The sequence below is a fragment of the Oncorhynchus nerka genome, linkage group LG16, assembly GCF_034236695.1.
Source record: "Oncorhynchus nerka isolate Pitt River linkage group LG16, Oner_Uvic_2.0, whole genome shotgun sequence".
Classification (NCBI taxonomy): Eukaryota; Metazoa; Chordata; class Actinopteri; order Salmoniformes; family Salmonidae; genus Oncorhynchus; species Oncorhynchus nerka.
This window is the reverse complement of record NC_088411.1, coordinates 6,898,487-6,918,005: the sequence shown is the minus strand read 5'-3', so window position 1 is coordinate 6,918,005 and position 19,519 is coordinate 6,898,487. Positions and strand designations below refer to the sequence as shown.

The window sequence follows — 19,519 nt, the reverse complement described above, 5'->3', positions numbered from 1 at the left end:
AAGGTACCTATATCCACAGTAAAACGAGTCCCATATCGACATAACCTAAAAAGCCGCTCAGCAAGGAAGAAGCCACTGCTCCAAAACTGCCATAAAGAGCTAGACTACGGTTTGCAAATGTGACATGGGGACAAAGATCGGACTTTTGGAGAAATGTCCTCTGGTCTGATGAAACAAAAATAGAACTGTTTGTCCATAATGACCATCGTTATGTTTGGAGGAAAAAGGGAGAGGCTTGCAAGCCGAAGAACACCATCCCGACCGTGAAGCACGGGGGTGGCAGCATGGCTTAAGGACAACAAAGTCAAGGTATTGGAGAGGGCATCACAAAGTTGTGGCAAAATGGCTTAAGGACAACAGAGTCAAGGTATTGGAGAGGCCATCACAAAGTCCTAACCTCATACTTATAGAACATTTGTGGGCAGAACTGAAAAAGCATGTGCGCGCAAGGAGGCCTACAAACCTGACTCAGTTAGACCTGCTCTGTCAGGAGGAATGGGCTAAATTTCACCCAACCTATTGTGGGAAGCTTGTGGAAGGCTACCTGAAACATTTGACCCAAGTTAAACAATTTAAAGGCAATGCTACCAAATACTAATTGTGTATGTAAACTTCTGACCCACTGGGAATGTGATGAAAGAAATAAAAGCTGAAATCATTATTTCTACTATTATTCTGACACTTCACATTCTTCAAATCATGTGGTGATCCTAACTGACCTAAGACTGGGAATTTTTACTAAGATTAAATGTCAGGAATTGTGAAAAACTGAGTTTAAATGTAGTTAGCTAAGGTGTAAACGTCCGATTTCAACTGGACATAGAGTACTAGTCAAAAGTTGGACACAACAAAAACAAATGATAGTCCCACTAAGCCCAAACCTGATGGGATGGCGTATCGCTGCAGAACGCTGTGGTAATCATGCTGGTTAAGTGTGCCTTGCATTCTAAATCAATCACTGACAGTGTCACCAGAAAAGCACCCCCACACCATCACACCTCCATGCTTCACGGAGGGAACCACACACAGAGATCATCCGTTCACCTATTCTGCGTCCCGCAAAGACAGCGGTTGGAACCAAAAATCACAAATTTGGACTCATCAGACCAAAATACATTGCTTGTGTTTCTTGGCCCAAGCAAGTCTCTTCTTATTATTGGTGTCCTTTAGTAGTGGTGTATTTGCAGCAATTTGACCACGAAGACCTGATTCACACAGTCTCATCTGAACAGTTGATGTTGAGATGTGTCTGTTACTTGAAGCATTTTTTTGGGCTGCAACTTCTGAGGCTTGTATCTCTACTGAACTTGTCCTCTGCAGCATAGGTAACTCTGGGTCTTCCTTTCCTGTGGTTGTCCTCAAGCAAGCCAGTTTCATCATAGCACTTCATAGTTTTTGCAACTGCACTTGAAGAAACATTCAAAGTTCTTGAAATTTCCCACATTGACTGACCTTCATGTCTTAAAGTAATGGACTATCATTTCTCTTTGCTTATTTAAGCTGTTCTTGCCATAATATGGACAGGGTCTTTTACCAAACAGGGCCATCTTCTGTGTCCCACCCCTACCTTGTTACAACACAACTGATTGGCTCAAACACATCAAGGAAAGAAATTCCACAAATTATCTTATAACAAGGCACATCTGTTAATTGAAATGAGGTGACTACCTCATGAAGCTGGTTGAGAGAATGCCAAGAGTGTGTAAAGCTGTCATCAAGGCAAAGGGTGGCTACTTTGAATAAATTCAAATATACTTCGATTTGTTTAACACTTTTTTGGTTAGTACATGATGCCATATGTGTTATTTCATAGTTGTGACGTATTCACAATTAATCTACAATGTAGAAAATAGTCTAATTAAATTAAACCCCTTGAATGAGTAGGTGTGTCTAAACTTTTTACTTGATCACACACACAATCTTCAGACTGCGCAAATGCTGCGCCAGCCGACAATTAACACCCAGCTAGCTGTCATTAATGTACATTTTCCTAACCTTCGTCAAAATCGGGAATCCTCAAGTCATCTTTGTCGTCTAGTTTTTTCAAGTACTGGTAGACAAGGTTTTCTTTCTCTTGTTGGTTCGTAGCGTTGTCCAGGGCGTCGTCCAACTGGCTCTGGATTGGAAATAAAGCAGAAAGGTTGCACTTGGACGCCATCTTTCCAACCACAATTTCATTGAGTAAAGTCAATGCTACATTCTGCACCAGTACTTTTCAACAGTGACAAAATTAGCAATATGGAATTAATTCATTCAAAAAATGGTGCTCTTATTAATATAGGATCTTTTGGATACATGTTTATTTTAAAAGTACATTATATTAAAAAAATAACTGCTAATTGTTTGGAAACTGCTGTTGTATTTTCTAACAACAATACAGAGGAGTCCGTGTTCGAGGGTGTCGTCAATAGTTACCACAGCCACAAAGTCATAAACACCGCCTAATTTCTGTAATGTATCTTCTATATATATATATGTAGAATGCTAACACATATATATATATTTAACCTAACCTTAGCAGTGTGGTTAACGTTATGCATAACCGTAAGCACAAGTTAAGAACAAAAATACGTTTTTTGTTTTCATAAATGTTTTGCTATGTTTGACTTTGTGGATGTGGTAACTAGTGGAAAACCAGGACGAGCGCATCACCGTGATGTATCATGGGTAAATTGTGACTGACTGATGTGCAAATAATATGTAGTAGTTATTCATGATGCACGGTGATATATAGATCAGAATCGTCGGGAGTCGGATACGTTTCATACATTTTTACGAAATAGCTCATTTTAGCACTGCATTGGCTTTAAGTCTGGTTGCTAGAGTTTCTTGTTGACAGGTTATTATTTAGAAAAAAAATGCTAACACAATTAGCTGTTTTCGGTTTTGATTTGATGATTACATCTTTTCCAAAACGGTATGGAATGTTATCATCTGACTTTTTGCAGGATGTTACAGAAAAGCGCGGTTAAACAGGCTATATTGTAGCAACAACGAGGTGTTTTGAAACATTGTGTGTCCTTCTCTCTGCTGCTTCAAATGTCAAAGAACGATTTGGAAGATGACATATGGGAATATAAGCCTCTCAACAAGAAGAAAAGAAAGGACAAAGAGACACCTGATACTTTTAATGGACCCATGGCTAAGTACAGACAAGCCTCACAATGTTTAACCAAAGGAGAAAATTCTGTCCAAGTGAAGAACACAGTCAGACATGTGAAGCTCACCAAAGTAGCTCCAAATAAAACCCTCGGTGTGAAGGAAAATGAGTCTATTCAAAATAAAGAGGTGGCTGCTGGAGAGAACGTGCACCGGGCATCTTCCCCTGGAGGAAGTTCCTGTCCGATCTGTCAGATGCCATTCTCTATATTGGTGGTGCAATCGCAAAGATGGCATGTTGCAGAATGTCTTGACAATCCTGGGGAAGACCGCAAAGGTACAGTATTGTTGTTTCAGGTTGCGACGTGAGACGTTCCTCAATCAAATCAAATTTATTTATATAGCCCTTCGTACATCAGCTGATATCTCAAAGTGCTGTACAGAAACCCAGCCTAAAACCCCAAACAGCAAGCAATGCAGGTGTAGAAGCACGGTGGCTAGGAAAAACTCCCTAGAAAGGCCAAAACCTAGGAAGAAACCTAGAGAGGAACCAGGCTATGAGGGGTGGCCAGTCCTCTTCTGGCTGTGCCGGGTGGAGATTATAACAGAACATGGCCAAGATGTTCAAATGTTCATAAATCACCAGCATGGTCAAATAATAGGTCTGGGACAAGTAGGATGTCCGGTGAACAGGTCAGGATTCCATAGCCGCAGGCAGAACAGTTGAAACTGGAGCAGCGGCACGGCCAGGTGTACTGGGGACAGCAAGGAGTCATCATGCCAGGTAGTCCTGAGGCATGGTCCTAGGGCTCAGGTCCCCCGAGAAAGAAAGAGAGAATTAGAGAGAGCATACTTAAATTCACACTGGATAAGACAGGAGAAGTATTCCAAATAAAACAAACTACTGCAGCATAAATACTGGAGGCTGAGACGGGAGGGGTCAGGAGACACTGTGGCCCCATCTGATGTTACCCCTGGACAGGGCCAAACAGGAAGAATATAACCCCACCCACTTTGCCAAAGCACAGCCCCCACACTACTAGAAGGATATCTTCAACCACCAACTTACCATCCTGAGACAAGGCCGAGTATAGCCCACAAAGATCCCCCGCCTCCCCCCATAAACTGGAACACCTGGATTTTTCTGAAATTCGATAGGCCTACATGAAATGGCTTTATTTGACATTTGTATGTAAAAGTATTGTTTAGAAATAATTAATTGAACAGGAATATTTGTGACATTTTTCCCTTACCCAGCCTCCTTTAGTGCTGCGTTCTTAACCAGGTGGGAATTGACCAGTTGTGAAGTCCTAAATAAATACCTTTTGGATACATTCACATGCTTCGTAAACAACAGGTGCAGACAAATAGTGAAATGCTTACTTACGGCCCTTCCCAAACAATGCATTCCAACTCGAGGAATAAAAACACAATTAGTAGTGATAGCTTGGCTATATGCATGGGGTACCAGTACCGAGTTGATGTGCAGGGGTACAGGGAAATTGAGGTAGATACTGTATATACAAATAGGTAGGGGTAAAGTGACTAGGAAACAGGATATATAATAGACAGTAGGAGCAGCACATGATGAGTGTGGAAGTATAAGTGTGCCTGTGTGTACGTGGTATGTATGTATGTACAGTTGAGGTCGGAAGTTTACATACACATTTACATTTAAACTCAGTTTTTCCAAATTCCTGACATTTAATCTGAGTAAGAATTCCTTAGGTCTTAGGTCAGTTAGGATCACCACTTTATTTGAAGAATGTCAGAATAATAGTAGAGAGAAGGATTTATTTCAGCTTTCATTTCTTTCATCACATTCCCAGTGGGTCAGAAGTTTACATACACTCAATTATTATCTGGTAGCATTGCCTTTAAATTGTTTAACTTGGGTTAAACGTTTCGGGTAGCCTTCGACAAGCTTCCCACAACAAGTTGGGTGAATTTTGGCCCATTCCTCCTGATAGAGCTGGTGTAACTGAGTCAGGTTTGTTGGCCTCCTTGCTCGCACATGCTTTTTCAGTTCTGCCCACAAATTGTCTATAGGGTTGAGGTCAGGACTTTGATGGCCACTCCAATACCTTGACTTTGTCCTTGAGGGCTTGTAAATTAGCATTTGACGCTAAGGTGTATTCGGCGCATGTGACAAAGTTTGATTTGATAGCTAGCTACTCTAGCTCCACTGACAGTGACCTATTTGTTGATGTTTATCAACTTTGGGAATTCATGAATATGTATAAGTAGCCTTTGTCATTCTTCGGAGGTGGAACCTAAACATGCATTTCGTCGTAATAGTGGCAGCAACTTCCTCTGGGGGAGGGTCCTTCAAAGTTATGGCGCATTTTCTACAGAGAAATTGGCATAGTAGGCAATGTAGCCAAAGATTGCCCTCCTTTTACTAGTATCATTGCACATCTTTTGAATCACCATTCACTCTGTTGGTAATGCTTACAAATTGAATCATAATTTTAAAAGTAGAGATACCACTCTGGAATTTTGATATCCTCGTATATAATGTTCAATCATCTATAAACATTATTCATGATTGTATTTTTCAATATTCATACATTTATGTAAGTTGTTATTGAAATCAAAATACTACTCATTACAGAGGCAAGCAGTAAAGCTCCATATTACACCAATTTTCCCTTTGTTGCTCCTACAGATGAAACATTAGGGAGTCTTGAAGGAGGCCTGGATAAGGTCACAAACATTCTATTAGGTTCTGAACTAACAGAGTATAAACTCAAACGGACAACTAGAAAAAGCTCAAACCAAGTTTATTCAACCCACTGTATGCTTCAGCTGCAAACACACTTTACACATAATTAAAAGGGCATTTATATGTCATGACAAGGTTAGGGGTGTGACTTCTCAGAACTATTAATCTGTTTCCCAAAACTAGCTAAATGTTGCGCTGTTGTCTTCGTGGTCAAGCGGTCTGTTAGCAGTGATTCTTCATCCGGTCACTTCTCCATGATGTTTACAAGTGACTTTCTGTTCAACAGACTTTGGACATACATTCTGTTCCCCTTTTCTCTCACAGTAAATTTCCATACACAAAGTTCCTCTTCACCATTCATTTACACATAACATATACATTCATTATGCAGATAACATAATCAATCATGTCTAATATAGCAACAGGAGTAAGTATATTTCAAGTTATAACCCAACAATTCCAACTTCAATAAATTATTGTATTGAATTTCAGAAAGTTCCAAAAAAGCATTTCCTTTTTTTCTAGTTTCATGATGTCCCATGTCTATTTTAGCACATTACATGCAAATGCCATTCTTAACCATAATCTCATATCCCTTGTAATTCCTAATCCTGCTCTGTCTTTGTCTTTTATGTCATGTGTGCAGAATGTCCCGATGGTATCCAGTGCTACTCCACAATTCTGAGCCACTACCAGAGATACAGCCACTCCCTGCTTGCCCACAGCCGAGCAACCAATGAGGCGCCCTGCCTCAGCTTGGAGTTGGTAACCAATGGCGGGGCCAATTTAAGCTTGGAGAGCTCACAGGACAGCCAGAGTTCTTCTATTAACAGACACAGTGAAGCTACATCCCCCACAAAGCCAAATGCCCTTCTGCTGCTCCGGTCTCCTGCTCCAGAGGTAATCCGAAAAAAAAAAGGCTGGTCACCTTCAACCAAAGTTTTGAAGTCTACCCTCCAAGACAATAAAACAAAAGTGTCAACCCCCCATAAGGACAATAGAGGGAGTGAAGGCCTTGAGGGTGGTTTTGTCAAAGCAGAGCCCTCTGCTTCTAGTGATGATGAGATCTCCTATTCCCCCATGTCTGAGTTTCCCCAAGATATAGAAGTTAATGGGACACAACAAAAAAAAGCTCTATTTCCAAGCAGTATGTTGGAAGATGGGGAAAATAATGACTCGATGTTGTTGTTCAGTGATGGAGTCTCAAGTGATAATGAGTTATCTTCCAACCTTGTGGCTCATTCTGAAACAAATGAAGTTGTAGGTTCTCCAGTATTCAGCGACAGCCAGGTGGTATCGATTAGCTCATTAGTGCATAGCAATCACCTACCTAGCTTCTCAAGAGAAGAGCATACAGAGGATAACTGTAATGCCTTCAGTGCTAGGCCTCTACTCCAGTCTCCAAAAAGTATAGTATTAGAAAGCTTACGGGAGAGCCTGTTCAGCCCAAGCAGCAATTGCAGCCTCCATTCCAAAAGCTTGGATCAGTGCCCCACTTACACAAACACGGAGTTGAACATGTCATTACCTCAAGTGCCTCCATCTTCCCAAGCTTCCCCCACCCAACATTCTCAGGCAACCATGACAACTAGGAAGGGCAAGGCCTCTGGGCTCAAACAGACAGACATTGGGGTGTTTTTTGGGCTCAAGCCCCTGAAGGACAAAGGGAAGGAGCAAGAGGCTGGGAACGTTTTACCTGGGGTGACTCTCCATCAGGGACCTGTACTTGAAGAGCGCAAGGGAGGTAAAGCGGACCATGGAGGACGTCAGAGGAAAGGCAGAAGTGCAAATGCCACGGTGACCCCTAAAGTTGGAGTGCGATCAGACGGTGGGTGTACACAGACTCCAAGTGAGGGAGGTAGGAAGAGGTGGAACAGGGGGAGAACCGATGGAGAGCAAAGGGAGTCCAAGCGATGCCCGTTTTATAAAAAGATTCCAGGTGAGTTGGTCAGTGACTAGTGTAAGTAGCATGCAGTGTGCCCTGTGGATGGCTAATTGGTAGAGGTCGACCGATTATGATTTTTCAACACTGATACCGATTATTGGAGGACTTTAAAAAAGCCGATACCGATTAATCGGCCGATTTAAAAATAAACATAAATTGTTTTAAATGTTTATTTTTTAAATATTTTTTTGTATACATATTTGTAATAATGACAATTACAACAAGACTGAATGAACAATGAACACTTTTATTTTAACTTAATATAATACATCAATAAAATCTATTTGGTCTCAAATAAATAATGAAACATGTTCAATTTAGTTTAAATAATGCAAAAAAAAAAGTGTTGGAGAAGAAAGAAAAAGTGCAATATGTGCCATGTAAAAAAGATAACGTTTAAGTTCCTTGCTCAGAACATGAGAACATATGAAAGCTGAAGGTTCCTTTTAACATGAGTCTTCAATATTCCCAGGTAAGAAGTTTTAGGTTGTAGTTATTATAGGACTATTTCTCTCTATACCATTTGTAAGTCGCTCTGGATAAGAGCGTCTGCTAAATGACTTAAATGTAAATGTAAATGTATTTCATATACCTTTGACTATTTGATGTTCTAATAGGGACTTTATTATTGCCAGCCTAATCTCAGGAGTTGATAGGCTTGAAGCATTGCGAAGAGCTGCTGGCAAATGCAGGAAAGTGCTGTTTGAATGAAGCCTGCTGCTGCCTACCACCGCTCAGTCAGACTGCTCTATCAAATATCAAAACATAGACTTAATTATAATATAATAACACACAGAAATACGAACCTTAGGTCACTAATATGGTCAAAACACGGAAACTATCATTTCGAAAACATAACGCTTATTCTTTCAGTGAAATACGGAACCGTTCCGTATTTTATCAAACGGGTGGCATCCATAAGTCTAAATATTGCTGTTACATTGCACAACCTTCAATGTTATGTCATAATTACGTAAAATTCTGTCAAATTAGTTCGCAACTAGCCCGGTGGCCCAAACTGTTGCATATAGCCTGACTCTACGTGTAATGAACGCAAGAGAAGTGACACAATTTCCCTAGTTTAATATTGCCTGCTATTGATTTTAAGAAAGTCATTGATGTTTATGGTTAGATACATTCTTGCAACGATTGTTCTTTTTTCGCAAATGCAGTTTTGTTAAATCATCCCCAGTTTAGTGAAGTTGGCAGTCTTTGTTAGGAAGAAATGGTCTTCACACAGTTCGCAACGAGCCTGGCGGCCCAAACTGCAGCATATACCCTGACTCTGATGCACAGAACGCAAGAGAAGTGACACAATTTCCCTAGTTAAAATAAATTCATGTTAGCAGGCAATAGTATCTAAATATGCAGGTTTAAAAAAAATATATACTTGTGTATTGATTTTTTAAAGAAAAGCGTTGATGTTTATGATTAGGTACACATTGGTGCAACGACAGTGCTTTTTTTCGCGAATGCGCTTGTTATATCACCCGTTTGGCGAAGTAGGCTGGTATTTAATGATAAATTAACAGGCACCGCATCGATTATATGCAACGCAGGACAAGCTAGATAAACTAGTAATATCATCAACCATGTGTAGTTAACTAGTGATTATGGTAAGATTGATCGTTTTTTATAAGATACGTTTAATGCTAGCTAGCACCTTACCTTGGCTCCTTGCTGCTCTCCCATAACAGGTAGTCAGCCTGCCACGCAGTCTCCTCGTTTAGTGCAATGTGATCGGTGTTCAAAAATGCAGATTACCGATTGTTATGAAAACTTGAAATCGTCCCTAATTAATTGGTCGACCTCTACTAATTGGTAGCAGAAACAACCTCCTGAAATCACTTAACATACTGCTAACAGTGCAGTCGGAGACTGGCGTAGGCTATCCACAGGAAAGTATTATTAAATGTACTTGGGGACTTTTTGAAGATAGCCACCCCTAGCGCCTTTCCATGAAACATATTGTATTATACCTTAGTCTCCGACTGTAGATGGCTTAGAATACTGCTAGCAATATCAAGATGTTCCGGCTAACCCTATGCTACGGTGCAAAAGGCTTAGGCCTACCTGGCTTTAGCGTTTAAGACAAAATACATTTTTAAAAAGTGCAAATTCCAGTCAGCTCTAGGAGAGCTAAATCAAGAGCACCTAGTGGAAATCTACACATTTCAAACTAATTTCATTCTGCAAAAAAAAATTCTCAAGTATGTCTGGAAGTGACTAGCGTCCTTCTCATGGCCTTATTGTCTTAAGCTGTTTTGGAATACTCAAACTAACTGTACTATTTGTGATGTAAAATTAGTATATAATATGGATATAGTTAGTATGCCAAAGTTCCCGAATGTCGTACTAAATTTGCCAATATACAAAGTATACAACCAGTGGACACTATTTCCGAGCTTTTAGGGGCCCATAATGCAATTCTTTAAAAAAATGGGTGTGGCTTCACAACATTTTTGGATTTGAAGAAAATAAGGGAAAATATGCAGACAAAGTCCAACGAGAGCAGATACAAATTCATTGCTTTAACTAATTATGACTAAAGTTAAGAAAATGTTGAGCAATGTAATAAAGTAATGCCTTCTGAAATGAGTTATGTTGGCTGACAATTTGTTACATTAGAGCAGTATGTAACGTTAGGTGGCTACTAATACATCGAACTTGCCAGGCAGTATATTAACTAACTATAACTACTCAACGTTTATTGACTTGATCATATTTGGCTATGTGGTATAGTCGTTGTGCATTCAATGGACATGGTTAATTATGGCTATCTACTCCGATTTCAGAGCACTCTCATCTGAACAGGTGTTGCGCGTTCGTAAATTAATTCTGGCTATCTCTTCCGATTTCAGAGCACACTCGTCTGAGTTTGCCTAAGCGCAGAATAACTGATGAATTTACTGAACGCTTAACACCCGTTGAATATGGCTGGTGTCAGTAAACTTCGGCAAAAAAGCGTAATTAAATTGTTGCCAGCAGCACAGTTAGTCACCAACACTGTGGATAACATGAAAACAGCCTAACCAGCTCTACTAGGGTGAGTAAAATGGTCAGAGTGAGGTGTTCTCTCAATTTTTTCTAGAAGTAGCTAGCCAACGTTAGCCAGTTAGCTTGGGTCTTGACTGCCGTTGAATGCTCAGATCAACCCTACATCTCGGCCAGAGCGTCCATTTTGCGCTCTGAATTTACAAATGGACAATTTGACAACACTCTGGATTTAGGAACGCCCAGAGCGTACTCTGGCACTCCAGATTGAATGAATTTACGAACACACCCGGAATCGTAAAAAGACTAGTTAGTCATTTGTTAACAAGCTATCAAGAGGTTTGATAGCAACAGCATCAACTTCCGGTAGACAGGCGAAGCGCTAGTACGCTCAACTGAAACGATACCGTTTGTTTATAGTATACTAAAATGAACTAATAGTATGTAGTATATACTTTATGAATGTAGTATACATTGTTAGTATGGGTATTCAAACACAGCTTAATTTTTTTCTCTCTTTTTGCACAGGCACTAAGTTTGCTGTGGATGCTTTTCAGTATGGGCTGGTTGAGGGCATCACCACTTACTTCCTCACACACTTCCACTCAGACCACTATGGAGGCCTGAAGAAGAGCTCTACATTCCATATCTACTGTAACAGAGTAAGGGCACTTCCCAACTAAAACAGATGCAACATGTGGGGCAATGCATGCTGTCAATAAATTAATTTTGATTGCGTCAGGTATCCCAATTGAGAGTTGGGGCCAAGCAAGGGTGGCTTGTCACTCCAGTACCTTGCCGTTCACGACTCAATTATAAGACTGACTGAAGAGATAAGTCTTAACCACTCTCAAATTCATAGACAGAGCTATGGATGCAATGACTGACCATCCATGATACCAACATTATAGTTTTAACTATGTTTTGAGGCTATATAGTATTTGTTTACATTTACTTTGTTTACAAATATTGAACTTAAACAAGCTTATATTATAGGTTCTGATGGGGTATAATAGTTGAGCTAAGCTCATGGGACATTTAGAAGTTATATTCGTCAAGAATCAATGGGTATATACTGTATCATAAATGTATAAGTTCAGAAATGGATGTAGGAACTGCAGATTGCCCCTTTAAAGGGCAGCTGAACTCACTCATTTCGCCTTGGTTTTTGACCTCATTAAGTAAAACTGGATTTGGGTCTTGGGCAGTGGTGGAAAAAGCACCCAAATGTCAAACTTCAGTAAAAGTCTAGATACCTTAATAGAAAGTGACTCAAGTAAAAGTCACCCAGAACAATACTACTTGAGTAAAAGTCTAAAAGTATTTGGGTTTTAAATATTCTTAAGTATAAAATGTAAATGTAATTGCTCAAATATACTTAGGTATCAAAAGTAAAATTATAAATAATATCAAATTCCTTATATTAAGCAAACCAGACGGCACCATTTTTTCATTTTATTTAAAAAAATGTATTATTATTGACTCGAGTCATTTCAGCTTTCATTTGTGATTAATTTGTAAAATTTTGAAAAACATAATTCCACTTTGACAAAATGAGGTATTGTGTGTAGGCTGGTGACAAAACAATCCCAATTTAATTGATTTAAAATTCCGACTGTAACACAACAAAATGTGGGAAAAGTCCAGGGGTGTGAAGGCACCATATATGTGGTCCGGCACTGCAGCCCATTTATTGACAGCTCACAGCTGTGCGTCTCCCCAGATCACAGGTAACCTGGTGAAGAGTAAGCTGAGGGTGGCTGAGCAGTACGTCCACATCCTGCCCATGAACACCCAGGTCACTGTGGATGGGTTCAAGGTCACACTGCTTGACGCCAACCAGTGAGTATGAAGAAATCAAAGGGCTTTAAATAGAGTGTGAATTGCTGACCCATCTTGCCTCTTCTTCCCTATATTAGTATGAAAAATGTCATATGGTGAGAATTCCACTCAGTGTGCGGTAGGGTAGCCTAGTGGTTAGAGCGTTGGACTAGTAACCGGAAGGTTGCAAGTTCAAACCCCCGAGCTGACAAGGTACAAATCTGTCGTTCTGCCCCTGAACAGGCAGTTAACCCACTGTTCCTTGGCCGTCATTGAAAATAAGAATTTGTTCTTAACTGACATGCCTTTTTAAAATACTTTTTTTTAAAACAATTACCATACAGAACCTACCCATTCCTTGCACATTTAATGGTCTTGAGTCGTAATATGTTACCTGGTCCTCTCTGCCCACAGCTGTCCAGGAGCTGCCATGCTGCTGCTGTTCCTGCCCGATGGCCAGACTGTGCTTCACACGGGAGACTTTAGAGCTGACCCTTCTATGGAGGCCTACCACGAGCTGCTGAGCTGCCGAGTCCAGACACTCTACCTGGACACCACGTTAGTTTTTTAAGCTAGGGTTAGGCTAAGGGTAGAGCCATGGTGTGGTCATGAAGATAGGGTTACGGTTAGGGTTGAGCTGGGCTGTGAACATGAAACTAGGGTTAGAGTTAGAGCTATGGTTAGGGTTGAGCCAGGCTGTTGACATAAAGCCACTGTTAGGGTTAGAGCTATGGTTAGGGTTGAGCCGGGGTGTTGACATGAAGCTAGGGTTACGGCTCAATTTAACCACTGCTGTTAAACACCTCTCAAACCATTTTTCCTCTCTTTCACTCTCTAGTTACTGCAGTCCTGAATACACCTTCCCCACGCAGCAGGAGGTCATAAACCTTGCGGCCAACACAGCCTTCACGTGTGTGACCCTCAACCCTCGCACTCTGGTGGTGTGTGGCTCCTATTCAGTTGGCAAAGAGAAAGTATTCTTGGGTGAGTGCTGATTTGAGTGTTTGATCACCTTAAAGTAACTTTATTGAGCTACACCAGTGGTCACCAACCTTTTCTGAGTCAAGATTACTTTCGCAGTCAAAAAGTAAGCCGGTATCTACCGCTAAGATTGTTTTTGTTAAACCAGATTTTATTTTTGACATGAACCTAATAAAAAACATTCTGTTGGAATTAGGTTTGTGCAATAGGCCTATTTGTCATAGCATATTGGCTATAGGCCTGCCAATATTGTTCTCCTCAGACAATATTATATTTCAAAAGTCAAGCTTTTGTTAACAAAACACATCAGTTGGTGTAGCACTTGCGAGGCACAGCTGAGCATAAATAGCAAATAATTAGCTTTTTTACTTTACTAGACTTATGGTAGAGATGCATCTGATGGTCATGGTGCTTTCAAGACAACTGGGAACTCGAGAGAAAAAAACTAGGTCAAGTTATGACGTCAGTGATCCCCAGGTTAGAAAGTTGGCGCTCTAGAAAGATGCCAGTTTTTTTTCGACTTGGAATTCAGAGTTGGATGACAGTTAAAAAAGATTTTCCCCAGTTGCCTTGAACACACTGAAATCGGAAGTCTGAGATTTCCAAGTTCCCAGTCTCAGTGGAGGGTCTGCCTCTCACAGTCTCTGCTGGTGCATGAAATCTAAGGAAGTCTCAAGGTTTTGCGTTATCTCATGATAGTATCTCATGATGGTATCTCATGATAAGCTGTAGACCACACAATTTACCAAGATAATTTTCATCTACATTCTTCGTAGCTGTCTATTTACCACCACAAACTGATGCTGACACTAATACCGCACTCAATGAGCTGTATACGGCCATAAGCAAACAGGAAAACGCTCATCCGGAGGCAGCGCTCCAGGTGGCAGGGGACTTTAACGCAGGTAAACTTAAACCCGTTTTACCTCATTTCTACCTGCATGTTAAATGTGCAACCAGAGGGAAAAAAACTCTAAACCACCTTTACTCCACACACAGAGAAGCATACAAAGCTCTCCATCACCCTCCATTTGGCAAATCTGACCATAATTCTATCCTCCTGATTCCTACTTACACAAAAAACTAAAGCAGGAAGCACTAGTGACTCGGTCAATAAGAAAGTGGTCAGATGAAGCAGACGCTAAGCTACAGGACTGTTTTGCTAGCCGTTGCTGACCCCATGCTTACATCTTTATCACAAATAAGACACCTTGCTTTCCCTGGTGCCAATTCCATGTAATAGTCCCACACTGGTGCTCTGCTTTTCTCTGCCATCTGTAAAACACACACACAGCTCTGAAGTGACAATGATACTGAAGAGTCTGCGTAGGAGACAAATACTCTCAACTGTTTGAATAAAAATAGAGTTTAAGTTACCTGTGATGAATGTTGAAAACAAAAACTGTAATTTCTATATGCAGGAAATCCTATTTTAATAATGGACATGGTAAGAATTGACTACCAAAGTGCGAGTCATAATTCCCATGACACCTTCTAGCAAAATCTGAAAAGCGGTTCCTTCATTCATTTATTCCATAGGATATTTTTAGATTCACTTAAAATAAGGTCTGTTTTGTGTAGGCTTACACCACCGTGCCAATTTTATAACTGTGTAGATATCCATAGGAAAAGGTCACTCTAATCAATATTGGCTAAATATAAGCAAAGATCTTTTTTTTTTTGTAGAGTGGATTTATGAAAATATGTTGACAAACGTTACCTTATCCTAGTGAGATTTACACGGGTATCAAAACGCCGAGGCGGTTTAAGCCTGCACCCTAACCTGCACGAAACACAGACCTTATTTGAAGTAGATCAAGACATTCTCTATGGAAGACATGAACGGTAAAATAACGAAGGAACCCCTTTCAAGTTCAGCCGCAAGTTATTACAGGAATTATAACGCGTCGACCATTTCTCTCTAAACCATATACCTTTGACTATTACGAGCCTGCTGCTGCCTACCACCCCTCAGTCAGACTGCTCTATCAAATATCAAATCATAGACTTAACTATAATAAACACACAGAAATACGAGCCTTAGGTCAAATCCGGAAACTATCTCCTCGAAAACAAAACGTTTATTCCGTTCCGTATTTTATCTAACGGGTGGCATATCCATGAGTCTAAATATTCCTGTTACATTGCACAACCTTCAATGTTATGTCATAATTACGTAAAATTCTGGCAAATTAGTTCGCAAAGAGGCAGGCGGCCCAAACTGTTGCATATGCCCTGACTCTGCGTGCAATGAACGCAAGAGAAGTGACACAATTTCACCAGGTTAATATTGCCTGCTAACCTGGATTTCTTTTAGCTAAATATGCAGGTTTAATATTTACTTGTGTATTGATTTTAAGAAAGGCATTGATGTTTATGGTTAAGTACACATTGGAGCAACGACAGTCATTGATTGATTGATTGTTTTTATCAGATAACTTTAATGCTGGCTAGCAACTTACCATGGCTTACTGCATTCGCGTAACAGGCAGGCTCCTCGTGAGGCAGGTGGTTGGACTAGTTAACTTTAAGGTTGCAAGATTGGATCCCCCGAGCTGACAAGGTACAAATCTGTCGTTCTGCCTCGTTCCTAGGCCGTCATTGAAAATAAGAATGTGTTCTTAACTGACTTGCCTAGTTAAATAAAGATTAAATAAAGGTGTCCCCCCAAAAAATCGGTTTTTCAATTTTTTTCCGATTGTTATGAAAACTTGAAATCGGCCCTATTAATCGGCCATTCCGATTAATCGGTCGACCTCTAGTACATACATACCCCAACCAGCATCAGCTATTCCGGATGACTGTGTGATCACGTTCTCCGTAGCCAATGTAAGACCTTTAAACAGGTCAACATCCACGAGGCCGCAGGGCCAGACAGATTACCAGGACGTGTCCTCCGAGCCTGCACTGACCAACTGGAAGTGTCTTCACTGTCATTTTCTGTAATACCAACACGTTTCAAGCAGACCACCACAGGCCCAAGAACACTACGGTAATCTGCCTAAATGACTACCGACCCACGTCTGTATCCGTGAAGCGCTTTGAAAGGCTGTTCATGGCTCACAACACCATTATACCAGAAACCCTAGACCCACTCCAATTTGCATACTGCCCCAACAGATCCACAGATGATGCAATCTCTTTTGCACTCCACACTGCCCCTTCCCATCTGGACAAAAGGAACACCTATGTGAGTATGCTATTCATTGACTAAAGCTCAGCGTTCAACACCATAGGGCCCTCAAAGCTCATCACTAAGCTAAGGACCCTGGGACTAAACACCTCCCGCTGCAACTGGATCCTGGATATCCTGACAGGCTGCCCCCAGGTGGTAAGGGTAGGTAACAACACATCCGCCGCGCTGATCCTCAACACAAGGGCCCCTCAGGGGTGCGTGCTCAGTCCCCTCCTGTACTCCCTGGCCAGGCACGACTCCAACACCATCAGATGACACAACAGTGAGACAGCCTATAGGGAGGAGGTCAGAGACCTGGCCGTGGGTGCCAGGACAACAACCTGTCCCTCAACGTGATCAAGACTAAGGAGATGATTGTGGACTACAGGAAAAGGAGGACCGAGCACGCCCCCATTCTCATTGACAAGCTGTAGTGGAGCAGGTTGAGAGAGTCCAAACACACCAAGACAGTCGTGAAGACGGCACAACAAAACCTATTCCCCCTCAGGAGACTGAAAATATTCGGAATTGGTCCTCAGATCCTCAAAAGGTTCTACAGTTGCACCATTGAGAGCATCCTGACTGGTTGCATCACTGCCTGGTATGGCAACTGCTCGTCCTCCAACTGTAAGGCACTACAGAGGGTAGTGCGTACGTACGGCCCAGTACATCACTGGGGCCAAGTTTCCTGCCATCCAGGACCTCTATACCAGGCGGTGTCAGAGGAAGGTCCTAAAAATTGTTCTCTGCTACTGCAAGGCAAGCGGTAACGGAGCGCCAAGTCTAGGTCCAAAAGGCTTCTTAACAGTTTCTACCCCCAAGCCATGACTCCTGAACAGATAATCAAAGGGCTAATCAAGTGCATGTACCGTCAACAGCGCAATTCTGATTTATTTTTTAAACTTTCCATAGCTATCGTTGACTTTTCTACAGAAATGTTTGGTGATCGACTAGGAATGCCTTAAATATCTACCAGTCGATCGTGATCGAACAGTTGGTGTCCACCGAGCTACAATCAATTTGAGACACTTTAGGATGATTTGGACATGAACCGCGAACAATGCTAAAATTTGACATGCATTGGATGGTCGACAAAATGCTTTGCTTAGAGCTTAAGAGAGTGTGGCCATTTTAAAAAGCCACTTCCAGGATTTTAATCTTGGGTAGCCAACTGAACTACTAGAAGTAGAATCCAACAATACTCATCATGAATCGGTGAATAAAAATTGTCTATACTCTCTGTGTATATATGACTCTGGCTTAACTGTCTTACTATGTCTTGTCCATAGCTCTGGCAGAGGTACTGGGCTCCAAAGTTTGCCTGTCCCGGGACAAGTTCAACACCATGTGTTGTCTGGAGTCAGAGCGCATCCGCCAGCTCATCACCACCGACTGGAAGGCCGCACAGGTCCATGTGCTACCCATGATGCAACTGACCTTCAAAGTGGGTCCTGTAGTGATTTTTACAGTTCCTATACAGTACCAGTGAAAAGTTCTGACACACCTACTCATTCAATTTGGGGCGACAGGTAGCCTAGTGGTTAGAGCGTTGGGCCAGTAACTGAAAGGTTGCTAGATCAAATCCCGAGCTGACAAGTTAAAAATCTGTTGTTCTGCCCCTGAACAAGGCATTTAACCCACTGTTCCTAGGCCCGTCATCGTAAATAAAAATGTGTTCTTAACTGACTTGCCTAGTTAAATAAAGGTTAATTAAAATGTAAAAAATGTCAAGTAAAAATTCAAAACTATGAAATAACACATGGAATCATGTAGTAACCAAAAAAGTATTTAACAACTCAAAATATGTGTTGTATTTGAGGTTCTTCAAAGTAGCCACCCTTTGCCTTGATAGAAGCTTTGCACACTCTTGGCATTCTCTCAACCAGCTTCACCTGGAATGCTTTCCCAAAAGTGTTGAAGGAATTCCCACATATGCTGAGCACTTGTTGGCAGCTTTTCCTTTACTCTGCGGTTCAACTCATCCCAAACCATCTCAATTGGGTTGAGGTCTGATTGTGGAGGCCAGGTCATCTGATGCAACACTCCATCACTCTCCTTCTTGGTCAAATAGCCCCTACACAGCCTGGAGGTGTGATGGGTCATTGGCCTGTTGAAAAACAATTGATAGTCCCACTAAGCGCAAACCAGATGGGATGGCGTATCGCTGCAGAATGCTGTTGTAGCCATGCTAGTTAACCTTTCTGGCATATGTGGGATATGTGCGCCCACCTGGCCAACATCCAGTGAAAATGCAGAGCGCCAAATTCAAATAAATTACTATAAAAATTTAACTTTGATGAAATCACACATTCAATATACCAAATTAAAGCTACACTTGTTGTGAACCCAGCCAGATTTCAAAAATGCTTTACGGCGAAAGCAATTTATGCTATTATCTGAGGATAGCACCTCAGTATACAAAGAGAGAGAAGCATATTTCAACCCTGCTGACGTGACACAAAACGCAGAAATACAATTATAATTCATGCCTTACCTTTGACGAGCTTCTTCTGTTGGCACTCCAATATGTCCCACAAACATCACAAATGGTTCTTTTGTTCGATTAATTCCGTCGATATATATCCAAAATGTAAATTTATTTGGCGCGTTTGATCCAGAAAAACACCGGTTCCAACTTGCACAATGTGACTACAAAATATCTCAGAAGTTACCTGTAAGCATTGTCCAAACATTTCAAACTACTTTTGTAATAAAACTTTAGGTATTTTTTTACGTAAATAATCGATAAAATTGAAGACCGGATAAACATTGTTCAATA

At 41.1% G+C, this 19,519-nt stretch overlaps 2 protein-coding genes across 4 annotated transcripts in view; one reads left to right on the top strand and one right to left on the bottom strand.

Moving 5' to 3' along the window:
* nhlrc2 (NHL repeat containing 2) overlaps positions 1-2,198 on the bottom strand; it is a 46,427-nt gene extending 44,229 nt beyond the window's left edge. Inside the window, exon 1 of the mRNA XM_029684454.2 lies at positions 1,996-2,198. Within this exon, the coding sequence (XP_029540314.2) occupies positions 1,996-2,158 (163 nt within the window). The 5' untranslated portion in view covers positions 2,159-2,198. The remainder of the gene's footprint in view (positions 1-1,995) is intronic.
* Positions 2,199-2,634: 436 nt separating this feature from the next.
* Positions 2,635-19,519, top strand: part of dclre1a (DNA cross-link repair 1A (PSO2 homolog, S. cerevisiae)) — a 35,277-nt gene continuing 18,392 nt past the window's right edge. Inside the window, exons 1-7 of one of the 3 annotated variants that reach the window (XM_029684453.2) lie at positions 2,635-3,436; positions 6,471-7,763; positions 11,292-11,425; positions 12,487-12,605; positions 12,999-13,142; positions 13,423-13,568; positions 18,030-18,184. In XM_029684453.2, the coding sequence (XP_029540313.2) occupies positions 3,040-3,436; positions 6,471-7,763; positions 11,292-11,425; positions 12,487-12,605; positions 12,999-13,142; positions 13,423-13,568; positions 18,030-18,184 (2,388 nt within the window). In that variant the 5' untranslated portion in view covers positions 2,635-3,039. The remainder of the gene's footprint in view (positions 3,437-6,470; positions 7,764-11,291; positions 11,426-12,486; positions 12,606-12,998; positions 13,143-13,422; positions 13,569-18,029; positions 18,185-19,519) is intronic. The other 2 variants (XM_029684452.2, XM_029684451.2) reach the window with 2 other exon arrangements.